Raw genomic sequence first — 21584 nt, 5'->3', positions numbered from 1 at the left:
CTGTATTCTCTGAAATACATGTAGATGAGCATCCATTTACTGGAAAGTAATTTTGTGCAAATATATACAGAAAAGCTTGTGTTCTTAATTTTTCTCTGAGAAAGAACAGATTAAACCAATATATGTCTTCTATTTAAGAAGAAATGTAATCTAGGTTGAGCTTTCTCTTCTGAACTAAGAATTTTGTTAAGAAAAACATCCTCCAAGATTATCCCTTATCTTGACCAATTTTTCCTCTTCCTGCATCTAATACAGTAAAAACTCAGTTTTCAACCAATTTTCTTTTGAAGATTTTTATTTTCTAATTTTATGGAATGAGCACAATATCGTAAGTGAAAACTACTGAATACTTTTTCAATTTGTATTTTATATTAAAAAAAAAATTACAGAAAAATTCCTTAAGACTTAGTGAACTTTTAGAGTATAAGTGTCTGTACACTGTCAAGTTGAAATGCAGCATCTAAACTATTAACACATGTTCAGCATCTGATGAGATACAGTAAGCACAAAATAAGTTTAATAATTCCAATGCCAAAGAGTAACTGATTTCTGATACAACCATTGTGTATTTAATATTAAGACATCATTACACCAGCTTTTTACATCAATACTGTTTATTACATGAAGTTCCTATAAATATGTTACACTTTATAGAAACCAACAAAATCAAGATTATATACGAAAAAATCATACCTGAAGCAACAACAACACTGTAATTATCCTGAAATCCATTTTCTGCCTTAACTTTTTCTTTTTCTTCATGGTTTTTCTTTTCCTTGTCATCTTTTTGTTCACTGATTAGTTTAGCAGTGATACTTGGTGTATCTATAAGAAATTTTTGTGTAAAATACATTGATTCTCAAAAATCATTAAGAAGGGAAATAATATCTTAGGGGACTTTACACAAGATTATATTATAACTAACACAAAGGCAATATAAATGGTCTGGAAAAAATATTACGAAGGCAAGTGTGACACATTCAATTCTCATTGATTTTATCAATGAAAGGGATTCATCATTCTCCTTAGGCCAGGATACCTAAACTCCAATCTCTAAAAAATATTTTTTATATTATAATGGTACTACCTCTAGAGGCAGTTTTTAAAACTATTATCAAGAACTTCTGTTTTATTTTAGGCATAGATCAATCTGCTTATCACCTATATCTATATATTTCAGTCCTCACAACATGCATATCAAGGAGAAATATTATTTTCAAAAGAAGGAAACAGTCTTAGCAAGGTTACTGATACAATCTGTAAAGGGCAATATGGAACTCAAGCTCAGAATTAATTCTAATATGCATTACATTAGAATTCTCCTGCTACAAATAGGAGTATAACCAAACAAGTTTAAGGAACAGAGGTTGCTGGTTTTATTATTTTTATTTGGCTAGGAATCTTAGATAAAATGACATATTTTACAAGTACTTTAAGAATGAATACCAAGGAGTTTCACAGATAGTCATTACTCTGAATTAATATTTTCTTTCATGCTTTTGAATATGGCATGCTATTATAAATCATGAAATAAATGATGACCATACAATGATCTTATTTAACCACTGCTGCTGCTGCTGCTGCTGCTAAGTCGATTCAGTCGTGTCTGACTCTGTGCGATCCCACAGACGGCAGCCCACCAGGCTCCCCCGGCCCTGGGATTCTCCAGGCAAGAATACTGGAGTGGGTTGCCATTTCCTTCTCCAATGCATGAAAGTGAAAAGTCAAAGCAAAGTCACTCAGTCTGTCTGACTCTTAGTGACCTCATGGACTGCAGCCTACCAAGGTCCTCCGTCCATGGGATTTTCCAGGCAAGAGTACTGGAGTGGGGTGCCATTGCCTTCTCCAATTACTAAGAAACTCAAAAAGTTTTGAGGGGGAACATTTGGGGGAAATGGGGGGAAAAAGGACAGAGCTTCAGTGAGCTGCAAAACAACTTCAAGAGGCCTAATAAATGTGTATTTAGAATCACTAAAAGAGCAGAGTTATGGGAAGACAAATATATTCAAGAAACTAACAGGCAAAACATTTCCAAATCTGATAAAATTCATAAACACACAGATTTAAGTCAAAAAACTGAAATCATAAAAACATGAAGAAAACTACAAGGCATATTATCTGATGATAGTAATAGTCAAACTGCTTAAAAACAATGATAGAAATTAAAAAAAAAAAACAACAAACAATCATTATTTGAAAGCAATACAGTTAAAAACAATAGAAGCAGGTAAAGGGACCACTTAAATAATTTTGGATTCTTTGTTTTCAAGAATATTAGTAAAATACATATGCACATGTTACTGTATCATGAGATGTGACTAAAGAATACAAATACAGTTTAAAGACCAAAGTACTGCTGACCAGAGGTTAAAGCAGGCACTTAGAAGTTTCTGGTATTTGCTAAGGATAACTCAGTTGGACTTTTTAGTAGGATACTGTTCTTCCACAGCCATCAGTTTTATTTTTAATTTTTAGATAATAAAGGGAGCTATTTTGCTCAATATTCTAAATGACAGAACAAGACATTTTAGAAAACAGAATTCATTTATGGTAAAGATAAATAAAATGTTAAACTTCCAGTTATTTGGTACTATGTCTATACATTTCGATTAAGTTAAACATTGTCATCTCAAAAGCTGAATTTCAGTACTCTTGTTCACTTCCTTCAATTAGAAATTTTTTCTTCATCATGTAAAAGGCACACTTTTAGAAAACTGAAATGTAGAAAAAAGTGTGTAAAATCCAATTTTCACAAAGTTTAGCTATAACAGGTAAGGTGGAGGTTTTCAAGTAAGAAAAAAACGTTAGACATTTATAATAGAATATATTATAAATGTTAGAATATAACACTTTACTGTGTAATATGTAAAATGTAGGAAAATATTATTATAATATGCACACATTCGTGTTACATGCAGTGTCTAAAACCGATAAACAATCTTTTCTACTTTATTTTCTCAAAGTGATCATATTCACTCAAGTGATTTAACTTACCGTCTATGTAAGTATGTTTGGTGTGCTTAGTCGCTCAGTCGTGTCTGACTCTGCAACCCCAGGGACTACATGGGGATTCTCCAGGCCAGAATACTGGAGAGGGTTGCCATACCCTCCTCCAGGGGATCTTCTCAAACCAGGGATCGAACACAGGTCTCTCACACTGCAGGCAGGCTCTTTACCATCTGAGCCACCAGGGAAGTGCAAGAATACTGGAGTGGGTAACCTCTCCCTTCTCCAGGGTATCTTCCCGACTCAGTAATTGAACCAGGGTCTCCTGCACTGCAGGCGAATTCTTTACCAGCTGAGCTACCAGGGAAGCCCAAATATGTACGGTAACAACTCCCCAGTCTCTTCAACTCAGTCTTTTATTTCAAATTTGGATTAATATTTCCAACTAATAAATAGATTATGCCAGTTTTTTGGGAACTCCTAACTTTTTCCAGTTAAGTGTTGCTCAAAGACTTAGAAACACACTGACTTATATTTAAATTGCAAATATTTAAATTTTCAGTTTGTTTTTTATTCTGACAATACACAAAATATTATAAATACTCTGAGAGGCAGAGTATGTGTCCTACTCACTGTTACAGCCCTAGAAGAAATTACTGTGCTTACACATAGCAGATACTCAATGAATTCATCACTGGATAGGATTTCAGAAAGGCAAAAAAAGTGAAACTCACCACAGTTAACTGGCATTCTACCCCCAAAATGCTTTTACTTCAGAAACTTATATCCTATTTAAAGGCATCAACTGAGAGCTCTTGAAACACAGACAAGAAATCTAGGGGAAAATTTCTGTCTTCCTCACTGTTATAAACAATAAAGTCACCAGCCAATTCTACCTACTGACCATTCATTTATCCCCTAGATTTAGTAAACGTTTATTACTTAGAATGCTGTCATTCAACCTAATATACTGTGCAAGTCATCTACTATAAAATAGCTTTATGGTTTATCTCGAGAAAGTTCCATCAATAGCTTCCCAAAGCTTGTCGCCATTTCCAACTGCCCGTTCTGCCACTACTAAACACAACACACATAACAACAAAAGAATTACTGGTGCTGGAATGTATTATACATTTTGTACACAGCATCCATGTTTTGAAATGTGAAACCATCTTGACCATTTCATGTCATTAAATAGCTCCTGAGTGAAGGTAGTAAAATTATAAAAATGATAAAATTCCTATATACATATAACATAGTTACAGAAAAATAAATATTTAAATCTGACTTGCCTGACACTCTGTCCAGAACTTCTGATAATGTTGTTGAGACTGGCAAATGAAGTGTTCGGAATTTGTGGCCCGCTCCATACATTGGATGCTGGATGACGTGGCTAGTAGCATTAATTCTCCCCTTGTACAGCTGCAAATCAAGAAATAAAAAAGAAATTTTTTTGAAATATATGTCATTATATAATAACTTCAAAAGCATAAAAGAATAAAAATTCAATAATGCATACAAAAATATACGAGCTTATTTTCTGTATTTCTTCAAATGTGGCATGTCTGTCGTGATTTGTTGGTCAAATTTTGCATTAGCACTGTTATACTCAACAATCTGCCACTTTTCCTCCCAAATCAAATTATACTATTCATGGCAATTTACAACTACGTTATTCCAGACAGAGAGTTAGCTGAGATTTCTAAGTCCTATCATTAAGTATAAAAGCTATCATAGTTTCATTCTGCTGTATTAGAAATGAGAACAGAGATAACTGTAAGCTCTGATATGAAAACATAAAATATCTTTACACACAGTTCATCATTAAGATTTAATTTAATTGTTAAATACTCACTGGACAGGGAGACTGAAGAAACATTGTCACTTTCTCATCCTCTAGCATCAACTGCAAAAATAATCTACGTACAAACCCTGAAATATTGCCTGATGTTGGAAGGTTCCCTCTTTGAGGAGATGTCTGAAACAGTTCACAGAGAACCTGACAAAGTGAGAGATTTAAAAAGTTAAACGTGGCACTTCCAGCTTTTTACTTTAAAGAATAAAGAGGAAATTTTTAATGTGGATTAATAAGTATGTTTCAATTCATCAAATTAGCAATTAAAGAATATATTATTCCATCTTAAATGAGTAAGAGGTAGACATGAAGTTAAAAGTGAATCAGAAATTTCTGTGGATAAGAGAAGTTACTAGTACAGGGTTTTCAAAAAATACCTGGCAAAACCAAATTAATTTTAACTTCAATCAATATCTGAATATGGTTACTATACAATAAAAATTCTGAAAAAAAATATTAAAAATATAAAGCCTTAACAAGAAACTAAGAGAGAAAACTAGGACAGAAGACAATGGAACAGAAAGTTTCACTCTACCCACAGGCAGAAACCAAATTTTCAAACACTCATATTTAAGGACTTAAATTGGTAATTTAAGCATTTCTTTCAAATTAGGCACATTAAGTAAATAGTTTCCCAATAATATAGCTGAGGCAATAAAGTATTTTCCTCTTCTAAAAGTTAAGTCATTTGGTAATTTTTTAAAACTATAATAGCTCATCCTTTTAGATATTAATAGTTTAACCTGGATAAGCACTATTAAATAAGGGAGTACATGCTCGTTCCTATTTATTGGTGTCTACCATGTCTCACAGGGTTGGACACGACCGAGCAACTGAACTGAACTGAACTGAACCAAGTCTCAAACAAGCACTATGCTAGTATACACAGCAGAGCATGCTTGTTTACATTATAATCCTCTCAAAAAAAAAGTCTTTTGAGAGGCAGGTATTACTATGCCCCTTTTATAGTTTAAAACTTGTTGAAGATCACAACAGCTGGAACAAGCAAAATCTGGAAAAAAGGAACCAGAATTATTTTAGAGATAATTCCAGCTTTCAAGATTCTTGGCCCCCAGACTCAATACAATAATCTTTCATACTTTGAATGTGATTTGTCAAGAGTCTCCTATCTGAAACCTACTCTAATGTGCTTCATTAGAAGCAAATCAACAGCTTTTAACAATCCAGTTACTACAAAATGTAATGCCTTGATGCAGATGAGGCCTTCAACGGCCACCTTTAAGTGGTCAATCTTGTTCCAAGAGCTGAAGCATCGTATTGGGGGTAGATTTTTAAAAAAGAGGAATGTTTGACCTTTAGCTAGAATCTTGAAGAGTTTGTCCATCATTCATCAAAAAGAATAACTGACTTAGGTTAACAAGTGAAGAGAGGAGGGAAGAGATATCAGTACTTAATATTAATTATGGTTTAAATTCAAATCCTTAAATGCACCCAACAGGAAACTTCATCATCACCTGGCCCTAATACATGCCACTTTCTGAACTAATTTCAAGAGTGTTATGTGACAGCACATTAAAATAATAAGACACCTGGAACAGAAGACAGTTTTTCTACTCTTACCTGGGCCATCAGCTTTTGATTATTAGGGTGACATGAAATGCACTGCAGAAAGAATGCAACAGTCGCATTCTCGATTGCTGTCCTCTGCTGAGTAGTCAATCCTGTTGTAGCAGCTGAGGAAAGAGAAGCCGATCTCGCACTGGTCTGTTGTGCGCTTAGGCTGTGCCCTCCAGAGGTGGACCCAGAGTGACACAGTAAAAACAGAAGCGCTGTCCACAGTGGATTGACTTCGGACCCACCAAGCCAGTCTTTCATAATATGGCTATTGCCAACTTCTGTCAAAAACCTAAGAACAGGAGCAACCAGGTCTGCTGTGATGGGCATCTTATTACACTGCTGGGGAACGTGGTGCCGTCTCAGTTTGTCCTGGGAAGTGTCTACTGATTGAGCAATGCTTTCAGAGTAAGAACTGTGGTTAAAACAAAAACTAGCCAGACTCCTCACAAGAAGAGAAGGCAAACCCGAGTCCAATAATTGTTTGATAGCTTCTGGAGATTGAGAAGAGGAAGCAAGGGTTGCCAAATGTGATTCAGTTAGGGCAAGAGGTGCTTGTGCATTTTTAGAGTCGTCTGTTAAAGATGAACTGAGATCTTGCTTTTTGCTATCATCTGTCATGGACAGTCCATGGTGACACTGCACTGGGGGAGGGGTAATGCCCATCCAGCCCATGAGCAAAGAAAAATAGCTTGGGTGTATGTGACACATCGAGCAGAGCAGACTGTCCACAGCTTTCTTCAAAACCATATTGCAGGGAAGAGACATGGACCAATTAAAAAGTAACCTAAGGAATAAAAGATACCATGTTTAAAAAAAATTTTTAGGAAGACCTCACTGTCCATTATTTCTACTAGAAATCACTCTGATGAAAATTACACAGTCTAACATTCAGTATTAGGACACTATAATGTCTCAGCAAGATTGGTTCTAATACACATCATTAAGTACTTCAGTAGGCTGAAGTAAGACTTGCAAGATGAGCACAGAAAACTGAGATCTCTATCAAAATGGTTCTACCATTCTCTGTGTGACCTAAAAAAAAAAAATGACATACAGGAAATAATGAAAAAATTATAGCAAAGAAATGTTTAGATTAAATTTGACATGATTAATCGTTTTAATTCATGTCTGCAAAATGAAAACTATTAGTGAGCTTCACTAATAAATCATGGATTATGCCAACTAAAAAAAGCAAAAATGACAAACTAGAGAAAAAAAAGCCAACCCTTTATGAGTCATAGAACTCTTCAGAAATAAATATTATATTTTGCCATAGAGTTATTAGGCAGTCAGCTCAATAAAGCCTTAACTGCATATGGTGAAGAAATGTGGGTTAAGTGGAAACTTCTAGTCAAAAGAACAATCATAGCTGTCTAGAAAGAATGAAAAACAAACAACTGGAAGAACCGTTTAAAGTAGTCTTTTAAAATTTCTAGTTACACTTTCCCTCCAAAGTTGTATATTAAAGATAAAAGAATCTGGTGAGTAAATTTACAAAAGAGAATAAACAATGTGAACTGCAGAATACATTACACATTCCAAATTTAGGTGGGAAAAGCAGCAATGACATTAGTACAGCTTCTTAAAACATGAAGATTAAATTTGAGTAGCATCTCATTTCAAAATGATATCATTTATACTTATCTAGCACTTTCTTTTTATACAACTAAGCATACAAAAATGCTGCTTTATCAAGTAAAAACCTAAAGTGATCTAATACTGGGGAGAAAACGAATTTCGTAAATCATACTTACTCGAAGAGTTCTCGGTCTAGCAGTGCTGGTAAATCATATTCTACCAGCAGTTCGTAACTGTGCCACAAAATTGCTGCTACACAGTGCAAATGAGAAGGAGATGGCATCAGAAGACCATACTCTATTGATGAAGAGTTAGGACACATGTAACTCATCCTGCCACTTCTTTTCATAGCAGCCACTCTTGCAGAATCACTGACCCATTTTAACAAGGCCTGAATTCTTAAAAAAAGAAGATGAATTCAAATAATCAATTATACTACAGATAAATTCCACCACTGCATGTAAACAATGTATATTTGAAAATAATACATGAGTATTCTCAGTAATTTTAATTTAAAATAGGAGGGAAAAGGAATTATGCAATCAATAATGTCAAAGTAATTCTAATTTTCCAATAATACCTATTTAAGTGATGAAAATATCTGCAATAACTCATCTAATCAGTATATAAATATTGATTCTTACCTCATTTATGACAGAACGTATAAATGTCTAGAATTACAGGATATACAGTTTAAAAAAACTAATTTTATCCTCTAAATTTTTACTCTTTTTATAATAAATCCACATACCGTAGAGCAGTGATTGGGGGTCAGCTCTTCATTGTGCAGAATCTCATGCAATATACCGTGTTTCACATCTCCGGTCCCCAAGAATTAAATACTAGTACCAGCCACCCACCTCCTGCCCTCTGACAACCCAACAGCCTCAACACACATACGTTTTCAAGTGCCACCCTACTACACTCCATTGCCTAGAGCTGGGACCACAAAATGAAAGCAAAAGACTTTTTTAAAGCAATGCTTTGAACTTTGTATTTTTAAGGGGGGGGGGGTAGATTTATTGTCAAGTTCTTAAAACACTGTTTATCTTTGTTTTGTTTACTTTTAAATGTCTAGTTTAGAGCACAAGATTCTTCACTTAACGTTAAAAGAAATGGGAGTTGGAAAGGGTATTATACCACTTAATCCCTCTCTCTACCCTGAAGGACTGAAGGATCAACTGCTTTAAATTGCATATGATAAGAAATAAGGAAAAATCACTGGAAAAGAAGGGAGATGAGGCAATTAGGGAAAAGTAACATTTCCTAGAAAAACAGCAGCCAAAATCTTGTCATTAATATCAATTCTAAAATATTCTGAAACAGCTATATTTGCATTATTCTAAGAAAGTAATTTTAAGCACAATTTCTTTTTATGATTAAAAAAAGTTAAAAATAAAATAACCACAAGACTGCAGGAAACCTATTCCAGAAAAATATTTAGCACATATTTTTAACCCTGTTAATCATTATGATTCAAATTTGACTTTAATTACTATTCACTTTGTCAAAACATATTCCAATATATTTTTAAATATAATATAGTTATCATACAGTTTATATAAAGCAAAAGTTTAATGGAAAGGAAGTCAGCCTATTCAATATTTTGAAGTTATCTGACAAACTAATTTTACTTTGTTAAATATATTCTTTAAATATTTTTAACCTGGAGTACATGAATGCAATGAATTTAAAATTAATGAAAGGAAATATCAGGGAATAAGTAACAATTTTTCCAAGATGACTTCACTGCCAGGCACTCTAATTCATGCCCTTCAGTCTGACCTACATAAATCTCCCCTTATTAGGGACACTGTTCTGTCTCCTCAGTCCTGAAAGCCCAAGTTGGACTGAATAAACTTGATCTCTCTAGTATTAGCACAATGCCAGACATATACCAACTACTCAGTGAACAGCTGTAAAATGAGTATGAACCCACCAAAAAATTAATAATCTGTTAATAATTCATGAAGATGTTTAACAACATACCAAATGCTTTCACTTTAAATACAAATTAATAAAAATAAAGAATCTTAATTGAATATAAAATATTCAACATACTTAAAAGGATATTAACTCAGGAAACAGTCTCCAGCATAAAGATAATTCATATTACTTATACAAACAAAAGCATGTTTCAAAGACACTTGCACTTCTTATGAATTTGAAGGTAAAAGACATCAAGGAAGAACTACATTAGTAAAACATAGCTAAAATTACCTATACTGAAAGATCAGTAAACATTTAGGTGAAACAATCAGTATTATTTACTTGGATGACAGTGTCTCACTTTGTGGTAAGAAGCAGGAGAAAGAAGGGAAAGAATCTAATGAAAAGATGTCAGTGGGTAATATAAATAATCAGTGAAACCATTACTATTATCAAAATAGTCCAGGTATCTAATATAGACACAATATTCCTTTATTTCTGTAAGTTTAGTAATACCTAAGCTTAACTTTTACAAAAAGATCTTTAAAAAAAGCATTATTAGTAAAATCCACTACATGAGATTATGTGTACATATGTTCTTGTGTGAAAAATGAGATCACCACATACCTATCTTTTGTTCCAGGATCCTGAGTTGTTCCAAGCTGATAAAGAATATCTATCGTAGAGTCAGAAGAGAGTCCATTCAGTCTTCCAAAAAGTAAAGGGCTATTTAAATCTTGTAAAAAGAGAATCAAAAGGGAAAATTTGCTAAATAAGCAAATGAGATGAAAAGATTCGCTCAATTTAAATTATTCATTAAACATAACTTCTATAAAATTCAACAACAACAACAAATCAAACTCCAAAAATAATGAAGCCATATGGAAATTAATTTTGGAAACAGAATTAATCAAACATCATAGTTCAAATATTATTTCTCTGTAGATATGTAAAAATTCAAATATCAAAATTAATTGTCACCTGTAGGATCACTGCCTGATGCTGCACAATTTCTCAGAAGAATGTCTATAAGCTTTAGGCCAATTCGAGTGGACTGAAGTCCTATCTTGACGAGCACAACCTCAATGTTGGGTGAATGCATTCCACAGTACGGAGACATCAGTAAGGCAGCACAAGTCTGTAGCAAATTAGCAGTAGGTGCAGCTGCACTTGCCATCATTCCTTCCAGATCACTTATGTGAGTAAGGCAATGATGTAATAACCGTAACCATCCAATACTGAAATACAAAACACAAAACAGCCTATACGGGTTAATTTAAGTAGCTTAAATTACTTCAGACTTCTGAAGTAAAAACTTTTCCAAGATCAAACAAAACACGTCCAAGATCAGCAAGTTGTAGACAGATTGTCATAGACAGGTTGTCTTACTGAATGAAGTCATACACAGAAAGACAAAAATGACATGGTATCACTTACATGTGGATTATTTAAGAAAAGGGTGGCGGTGTACAAATGAACTTACTTACAAAACTGAAACAGAGGCATGGATATAGAAAACAAACTTATAGTTACCAGGGATAAACTGGAAGATTGGGGTTGACATACACACACTACTATATATGAAAGAGATAACTACTAAGAACCTGCTATATAGCACAGGGAACTCTACTCGATACTCTGTAATGGGCTACATGCAAAGACTCTTTAAAAAAAAAAAAAAAGAGGAGATCTGTGGTAAAAAAAAAAAATTTGTGCCTTATCGAGCAGAGAAAATAACCAGCATGTTGTATTTCATAAGTAGGTAGCACCAATCTATGTTAAAAAAAGAATATTTTTAGAATACTATAACATCAATAAGAGTTAAACACACAGCAAGTTTCCCCTATAACATACAAAATAAAAACACTTAAGTACAAGTCACATTTAGGAATTATGAACTTGCTTTTTATTTAGTCAGGAAATAGTTTTGTATATACATATATGCATAAATATAAACTGCACAGGATCACAGAATTGCAAAACTGAAAAGACCCAGCAGCTTGAAAATAAAAAAGAAATTCCAATTTTCTTCCTCAGGTAAAACATACAATAAAACCAATCTATAAAAATTTCAAACATCCAAATTTACCAGACGAATGTAAATTAAAGGACACATTCACGTCCTTCTTTGTTTGGTCAGTTTGTATCAATTTGTATGGTTCATATCAAACCCTTTACTGACTGGCCATATTAATGGCCATATTGACCCATGGCCATAATATGGCCATATTAATCCATACTGACTGGCCAGTATTCTTAAGAATTACTGTATAACAGACCAGGTGCTTATCTGTGTGGTCAACTTGTTTGATTCAGATATTCTCTTGGGGATAGGCATTTGGAAATGCTTACATAAGACTACAGTCCAAAGAAGTGGAACTTACACCTACATAAAGCACATCACAGATCATCTCAAAATTTAAACACACATGAATCTCAATTTTAACCAGCCTCAAAGTTCTGTTTCTATGCAATTATTCTTTATTATGGTCACCTCATGCGAAGAGTTGACTCACTGGAAAAGACTCAGATGCTGGGAGGGATTGGGGGCAAGAGGAGAAGGGGACGACAGAGGATGAGATGGCTGGATGGCATCACTGACTCGGTGGACGTGAGTCTCAGTGAACTCCGGGAGTTGGTGATGGACAGGGAGGCCTGGCGTGCTGCGATTCATGGGGTCGCAAAGAGTCGGACATGACTGAGCGACTGATCTGATCTGACACTTAAAAAATTATGACATTATTTAGAAACCTATGGAACAAAGAATTTTCTAAACTCAAAATAAACAAAGAAACCACAGAATAAATTTCATGAAAAGCACAGAAAGGTTTTTCTTAAGAATGAGGAACTACATACCTTGTTTTGGATACCTGATCTTCAGATGGAAGAAAGGGGTTATTAACTGTTGCTGAAGAAGTGGTACCAAAAGCAGTGAGGCCCAGTAATTTGATCTGTGAAAGGCCTAGTGTGCTGGCATCTCGTGGACGATGGAGTCTAAGGCAGACAGCGGAAGCTACTTCAGCTTTCACAAGTTGAATTTTTATGTAGGTAAGACCACTTGTGACAACAGGAGTGGACAATGGAAGCATGTTTACTCCATCTGCACTTACTTCTACAGACACTGAGGAGGGGCAGGCTACAGGAAGAGAAAATTAAACAATTACTAAAGAAAAAGTAAACGCGAGTTCATATTTTAATGGCAACTACAGTAAAATGGACTTCCCTGGTGGCTTAGATGGTAAAGCATCTGCCTACAATGCGGGAGACCCAGGTTCAATTCCTGGGTCAGGAAGATCTCCTGGAGAAGGAAATGGCAACCCACTCCAGTACTCTTGCCTGGAAAATCCCATGGACGGAGAAGCCTGGTAGGTTATAGTCCATGGGGTCGCAAAGACCTGGACACGACTGAGCGACTTTACTTTACCTTACAGTAAAATGGCAGCTTTCAGTTATAATTCATTATGAATTCATAAGAAAAATATGTATACGCTAAGTCATACTTTGTCACTAACTTTCATTATAATTGATTTTGGAGCTATTATATGAAATTTATAGTATAACAAAAATTGCACATAAAAAATTCTAACACTAACCTAAAAACAGAGCAACTGAAGACATGCAATCTACATACACTTCATTTTCTTGAAGAAAACAAAAACAGGCAATTACTCTGTTATTTCTACTCTCAGAATTATCACCAGCAAAATGGGGTGTTTGATTAGTATGCTGTGGTTTACAGCTGTATATAATTTAGGAAGAATGTGACTTTAAAAGTACCTTTTCATAAACTCATTATTTCACTACTATCACATTGCTATGATTTTAAACACATTTGAGTTTAAAAATTGTTTTCACCTCTGATCCTTTTTTGCCTTTCAAAATGTAAACATTCAGAATATTTAAAATAATTTCCTGCTAAAATTTAAGGAGGCCAAATGAAGTAATTGAAAAAGCAAGAGTTCCAGAAAAACATCTACTTCTGCTTTATTGACTATGCCAAAGCCTTTGACTGTGCGGATCACAACAAACTGTGGAAAATTCATAAAGAGTTGGGAATACCAGACCACCTGACCTGCCTCCTGAGAAATCTGTATGCAACTCAAGAAGCAACAGTTAGAATTGGACATGGAACAACAGACTGGTTCCAAATAGGAAAAGGAGTACGTCAAGGCTGTATATTGTCACCCTGCTGATTTAACTTCTATGCAGAGTATATCATGAGAAATGCCAGGCTGGATGAAGCACAAGCTGGAATCAAGATTACCGGGAGAAATATCAATAACCTCAGATATGCAGATGACACCAACTTATGGCAGAAAGTGAAGAACTAAAGAGCCTCTTGATGACAGTTAAAGAGGAGAGTGAAAAAGTTGGCTTAAAACTCAACATTCAGAAAATTAAGATCATGGCATCTGGTCCCATCACTTCATGGCACATAGATGGGGAAACAATGGAAACAGTGGCAGACTTTATTTTCTGGGCTCCAAAATCACTGCAGATGGTGACTGCACCCATGAAATTAAAAGATACTTACTCCTTGGAAGAAAAGTTATGACCAACCTAAATAGCATATCAAAAAGCAGAGACATTACTTTGCAACCAAAGGTCTGTCCGTCTAGTCAAAGCTATGGTTCTTACAGTAGTCATGTATGGATGTGAGAGTTGGACTATAAAGAAAGCTGCGCTGCCCGAAGAATTGATGCTTTTGAACTGTGGTGTTGGAGAAGACTCTTGAGAGTTCCTTGGACTGTCAGGAGATCCAACCAGTCCATCCTAAAGGAAATCAGTCCTGAATATTCACTGGAAGGACTGATGCTAAAGCTGACTTCAATACTCCGGCCACCTAATGGGAAAAACTGACTCATTGGAAAAAACCTCGATGCTGGGAAAGATTGAAGGTGGGAGGAGAAGGGGATGACAGAGGATGAGATGGTTGGATGGCATCATCGACTCAACGGACATGAGTTTGAGTAAACTCTGGGAGTTGGTGATGGACAGGGAAGCCTGGCATGCCGCAGTCCAAGGAGTTGCAAAGAGTCGGACACGACTGAGCGACTGAACTGAACTGAACTGAACTGAATAAAATAATTGGGTGCTGCAGTGGTAAAGAATCTGCCTATCAATGCAAGAGATGTGTTCAATCCCTGGGTGGCAAGATCCCTTAGAGTAGGAAATGGCAACCTGCTCCAACATTCTTGCCTGGGTAATTTCATCAACAGAGGAGCCTGGTAGGCAACAGTCCACAGTGTCACAAAGAGTCTGATGCTACTGAGCACACACACACAACCAAGTAATTAACTGGCAGTTGCTATGGGAAAATTCTCACAAACAGGGAAGAACATTTAATGAATTTATCTATCAACTAAAACAACCTTTGAACCTTGATTTTAATGTCAACTATAAAATCAGGAAGTAACTTTTATTATATGCCAATTATACCCCTGGTTTGCACAGAGAACTAGGTAAGCCACATAATTTTTAAATTTAATCTTAACCTTTCAAGGAAGTATTATCCACATTATATAATCTCTTTGACTCTACCAATACAAACTGATGGAAAGAGATTAAATAATCCAAACCCTCACATGAATAAAGGGTACATTTTATAAGGGTACATGGGTTTATGTTTAAGCCCATATTTTGATTCTAAAGGCTATCTTATTTCTACTAGAATATTCTGTATCTTTAGTTTGTGCTCTGATCTCAAACCAAAAGTATTAAGCACATTTGTGTTAGAAAACATGTAATCTATTGATTTGTCATAATGTACAAGAGTCCTCCATTTTAACATCCTTCCTGTCCAAAGTACTATGTATAAATTCTAGCTACAATTCAAAGCCACTTTCTCCTTCCCAAAAAAGCAGTTTCCTCCTCATCTTAGATTATCTTCTAAGTCTTACACTGTTGGAGGTTATAATGACTTATATTTTGCCATGTAATATATTTATTTTTGACCTGCCAAAACACTGCATTTATCTACTTTTTTCTGTCATTTTATTCATTATATCTATTTTAATCTGGTATGTGCGGATTCTACAACTCTGTTAGGGTATAATAATAATCTAATCTTGCAAATAAGTATAAAAATTTATTCTTCCAAATATGCCAGTGGTGTACAAAATTTCCCATAGATCTACATTAAATTATGGAGTGACATATGATAGCAATGAGAATCAATCAATGAAGATGAATGACTGTCACAACTTCAACAATTATGTATAAATCATTATATTTATATTGAAAGAATTTGGGAACCAGCACAAATGTAAAATAGTACTTCATATTTCTTCATGAATGCTTTAAAGAGTTCCTTCTTCTTTTAATGTGTAACTTATTTTTAAAAAATTCTTTACAATTAATTATTTCCCTTGCAAAGTTATAACAAAGTGTATTAAATGAAAATGCATCATCAAATGGATGATACTCAAAACATTAAAAATTTAAAGGTCATAATATTTAAAATATCAAACTCTACATATTACAATAAAAAATTCTTTGCAGAAGTAATTACCTTACAATGGGAAGGGAATCTATGTTAATTTCACATTACAGAGCTAGGACTGAGGAGCAGAAAAACTAAGAAAGCTATCTACAGTTGTACAAACTAACTCATTTTATCTTAATGCTATAGTGCAATAAATTTGGGGGAATGTGAAAGGCAAAATAATACACACCTCAGATATATTTCCTTAAGTTTCATCACACATTCTGTTTATTTCAGGGGAATAGTCATGCCAATTCATTTGATGGTAAATGATGTGGTGGTAATGTTAAATATTATATTAAATAGTTCAAAATTAAGCTATCTGGCAATTTTATCTAAGTTTATCTAGTTTGCTAAGTATATTTCTCATTTTTTAAATGCTCCTATATGTTATAGTTTATTTTCATGATGGATCTTTAAACAAATTATTACTCACTTGCAAGAGATGCCAGGTGAGGTTGGATATGTATCTCTTTAAGGAGCACTGCTGCAGGAAGGTGAATGGTAAGGTCGCACCAAGCCTCCTCTGGCAGAAAGATGTAGGACCAAGCAGCAGAGCGAGCTCTTCTATGGGGGGGCGTGGCCTGCAAAAGCACCTCAGCTGGTTGGGCAGTGGGACTGCTAGATGTGATTGTACCTACAGAAGTATTTCAAATAAAATAAAAACTTGCAAAAGAAACCTAATAAAGCATCAAGAGCTATTCAAATCACAATAATTACAGTAGAAAAATTAGCTAAAAACATGAATATTTAATATTATGAATGCACTTATTTTACTTAGCATAATTTGTCACAGTATTCACAAATAATCAGGACATCCAGTCAACTGGCAAGGTCGTATATAATTTCTATATACTAACACGTCAAATGAAAACTAAACAAGCAACAACAAACCGAGCACAGTAATTCTCGAATGATTTAAGTAAAAACTAATGTTCAATACAGCCTTGAAAATAAAATATACTTGATAATAAAAAATAAACTTGAAAATAATCATCTTTATTCTAAATTGTCAATATTTATGAGTTACAAATATGAAAAAAAAATACAAAAAGAAACTATGTAGACTGGAAAAAGGAATAACTATATAAATTTTAAACTTCATTTAAAAAAAAAATCACTCAAAATAAGAAGGAACAAGCTTTGTAAAACAAACAGTTATACTGAAAACTGACATAAGAATCTATACTACCTAGTTTCACAAATTGTGTCTATTTAAACTCAGAAATAAAAACAAATTTTCCTACTAAAGAACAAATAAAAACTTCCTTCTAATCAGTAGACAGTTTGGAAAACTAGTGCCTTTAAAATCAATGGTTTTTTATTAAAATGGTGACATTATAACTCAATCAATTTATTTTGACAACTACTTTTGCTTCATACCAGCCAATTAACTATTATTTAAATTCACACCCATAAGATGAAATAACTGTTTTCTTACCCAGGGGTGCAAAGTTATGGATTCCTTCTGCATTGTCAGGCTCAGAAGCTAGGATCCTTGTTTTCAAAGTGCTGTCAACAGCTTTATTTGGACCAGAGTCAAGAAATTTCATAATAGTTGATACCATACTTCTTGCAGTGTTTACAATAGCCCTTGTACTAGTAACCATATTGTTGCAAATGAGCTGAACACCACCTAAATTTATAAAGAACACTAAATTAAAATTATCTTAACACAGACGATTTGATACCAAGTCAACTCTCACAGAAGACTATCAAAATAAGAACATACTGTACTACTTAACATTACACTTAAAAGGCAGTTTTGGAAATTTTCCCTTACCCATATCATGGAACGCTTTCAAGGCATCACTAGTATCCAGTACTCTCAGAATGAACCACAGTAATGGTTCAGATAACTGGCAAGTAGCAAGAGAGCCCTAAAAAAATAAACCATACATGTATGCTGTGATTTTTAAAAGGTCATTATTAATTTACTATGAATTAGGACAATTAAGTTTCACTGAATATACCATTCTTTTATATTTAATTATTATAAAATGGTAACCTTAACCTAAATCACTTAATATAAAATGTCTGCCAAAATATTTAAGAAATCTTGCCTGTGTCAGAAGGTAAGTGAACAGTCTCCTCTCTGAACTCAGCACTTTTTGTGTCTGTCTTTACCTAGTATTATCATTTTCTACCTTAATGTGCACTGATTCCCTTTTCCACTAGACAGTACTTTCCTTTAAAAATGCAGCCTTCTCAAATATTTATCTCTGTATCTTCCAATGGGGAAATATATATACAGATTCAATACATATTTATGAAAATGATAATTATACAATGACATATAAAAGATTCCTTAAGAAATTATATTTTAAAATCTGCTTTTCGAAAAAAAAAATAGTAAATAGACTAGAAGGTAAAATAATCACACTGGCTCCTAAAATCTCATTTTGAAAAAGGAAATTTTAAAAGTAATAACATTCTAACCTACTTCTCTTTTAAAATTACTCTAACCTCTTTTAACTGAAAGGAAACTAAATATGCAACTTAAGCTTGAAAAAAAATACTCATATTAAATTTTCATACATACTTCTATGTAGAACATGTTGGTATTCAACTATGCTATTTCTAGGGAAAAGGAAAGAACTACTTCCTAAGACAATGGAAAGAAAATCTTAAAATTTAAAAACATTTTACTCTTACATCACCATAGTTTACTTTGACTTCTCTTCAACTTGTATTATTAATCTACAGTTCTCATCTGCTGATTCTGTTCATTTTCCAATATATAACTAGAATACTCTATTTGTCTCTGTCTTACAGATAATTCTCTGCTCCCATTGCTATTTACTACTTAAATCACTGCAATTGTTGCTGGATTGAACTTACCTGTCTGCCCATATATCCACAGGCCATGTAGGTTAAAATTGGCTGCAGCATCATATGAACTGTAGACGCTTTTTTACTAAGAGTTGTCAGTATGGTAAACAGTCCATCCCCAACTGATATGGCATCTAACCCACCATGAAAGTTTTCATGTTTAGTGAGATGCAATCCACTTGCTCCTAGTTTAAATAAAAAGTTTACACATTTTTTACAAAGCAAATCCTTAAAAACCAGTAATAATTTAAATAGAGTCTTACAAGCCATTTTTTCCCCCAAACCACTGAAGAATGCATACAAAACAGCTGTGTGTGGGTCCGTGTGTTGTGTGTGGGTCCATGTGTTGTGTGGGTCCGTGTGTTGTGTGTCTATATACATATATGCATGTCTAGAAATTAAAATACCTAACATAACATTCACTAGAGAATAATTTTTGGTTATCTTTTTATAGAAGATACGTCTGTTGTTGGTAACAATATAAAAAAGTCGTTCTATCACACAACTGAGGAACACATTATACATATCAAGAAGAAAAGCAGAGAAAAATAACTGATACTATTATGCAACTATACTTTAAAACTTTTAATCAAAAAGACAATAGTTTTTTTTCCCTTACATGAAGGAAGAAATACTAATAAGCAAAATTACATCAGGAATGGATTTTGATACAATTTACTGAAACTTAATTAGTGTAAAATAATTAACATATTAGCTTTCAAAGAAGTAGAAAAGAAACAATATATAAATTTTACATCGATGTGTCATTGAAACTGTTACAACTTGAACAAAAATTTATACTTCACGTTATAAGAAACTGTAAGTAAATAAAATCTACTCATTCCCTAATACAAAATCTGATGTCTAATTCTTCACCTTTAAAACGTTAGAGATATATGACTATAAATTATGGTGCCTAGCTTACAAAACTGCTTCCTTTTCTTAATTTAATTCCATACAGGTTATTTTCTTAGTATTTTCAAATTTAAAAAAATTTCACACTTAAAAATTTTCAACTGATGTATGCCACTCTAAGTTTTAACTAATAACAATCAGTCAGGCTAAGATGTTTACAATAAAGTAACACTGTATTGTACAGTAAAAAGAAAATGAATTCATACATTGCTAAAGGAAAGAGATACAGTACTAGAAACAGGTTTAAGATTAATGTTCTCAATACGTACCAATTATCATCGCCATGGCACTGCTATTACACAGGCCCAGAGCAGACAAAATCTGGCTCATAATCTGCTGGTTGGCTAACACTAAGTCAGCGACATATGCAGGCGGTCCTTGAATACTACTAGTGCTTCCATTACCATCTTTGCCTCCTGAAACTTTTTCTTCATCTGAAACACTGTCTGTCGTATTGGTGGTCACAGGCACTCTTGCACTGTATTCCCTATTGCCCGAAAGAGGCAGCTGAACTAAAATGTTAACCAGTTTTAGCAAATCAAACATGAGTTGATCTCTTGTCATTTCACCACAAACTGCTTTTGCATCACCTGGACGAATGAGGTTGGCAAAGAGTCCCCCAAAGCATGCTCGAGCACCCACTGAGCTATCTGATCCACTTCGAGACATGACTTTGTCTGAGCAAGTGATATAGTGGTGCACTAAAAAAGTGACAGACTCTATCACAGCAGAAATAGTACTAACGGAAACAACTTCAAAATTCTGCTCCAAAGTGAATTCTAACAGCTTTACTTGGGCATCAAGAGGTCCTTGGCCTGTCTGGAAGGCACCCCTGCAGAAAAAGGGAGAGGATTAAAAATTAACCCATTTTAAATTGTTTGAAAGAGGTAACCACCAGAAAACAAGAAAGCTAGACAATAACTAAACTCCTGGTATTCACTATTTCACTTTGCAGCAGAGTTTCCCACTCTTCCTGCGTCCTTCTTGTTCTTACCTCCATTTTATCATATAAAATAAAAAATAAATTTCCTTCCAAATAGAAAACTGAAGAACAAGTAAATCAAAGAGGTGATTTTTAAGCCACAGACTAAAATAATTATATATCACAAGGCACTCCTCATAATGAATGAGCTCTGTATTATTAGAACCTCAAATGTTGTTAAACATTTCTTACTAATCTTGATTTTCATAAATTAGGATTCAACCAATTCACTCTTAACACATCAAACTGAATGCTCTCAAGTTCTGCTTATGCTTAAGATATAGAAAGCTGGAAAGATCATTGTCCCCCCAACTTAACAATTAAAAAAAAAAGCCAAATTAACTCTAAAGTCATAACTTTTCTTGAACCCATCAGAGAGCTGAGGTCAAAGCTTTTCTTGAACCCATCAGAGAGCTGAGGGTACCAAAAAGACTTAAATCTATGAAAAGATAAGCATCTCCAGGAGGTGGAATATGAGCATTGGG

The 21584-nt window shown here is 34.1% G+C and overlaps 1 protein-coding gene across 9 annotated transcripts in view; it reads right to left on the bottom strand.

Annotated features, from left to right (window-relative positions):
* The window catches only part of BIRC6 (baculoviral IAP repeat containing 6), a 213632-nt gene that overhangs the window by 73719 nt on the left and 118329 nt on the right, over positions 1-21584 (bottom strand). For all 9 annotated transcript variants that reach the window (XR_003037059.2, XM_024998841.2, XM_024998843.2 and 6 more), the window contains 13 exon segments: positions 20387-20949; positions 19212-19387; positions 18154-18250; positions 17812-18006; positions 16807-17007; positions 12743-13022; positions 10868-11124; positions 10514-10622; positions 8134-8355; positions 6383-7163; positions 4802-4945; positions 4239-4368; positions 694-825 (listed from right to left, as the gene is read on the bottom strand). Coding sequence is in view for 8 of the 9 variants with exons in the window: in XM_024998841.2 (XP_024854609.1) it covers positions 694-825; positions 4239-4368; positions 4802-4945; positions 6383-7163; positions 8134-8355; positions 10514-10622; positions 10868-11124; positions 12743-13022; positions 16807-17007; positions 17812-18006; positions 18154-18250; positions 19212-19387; positions 20387-20949 (3287 nt within the window). In the remaining variant the exon portion in view is untranslated.

This window comes from Bos taurus, chromosome 11 (genome assembly GCF_002263795.3).
Source record: "Bos taurus isolate L1 Dominette 01449 registration number 42190680 breed Hereford chromosome 11, ARS-UCD2.0, whole genome shotgun sequence".
Lineage (NCBI taxonomy): Eukaryota > Metazoa > Chordata > Mammalia > Artiodactyla > Bovidae > Bos > Bos taurus.
Note: the sequence above shows the minus strand (reverse complement) of the source record. Positions and strands in the feature narration are given on the sequence as shown.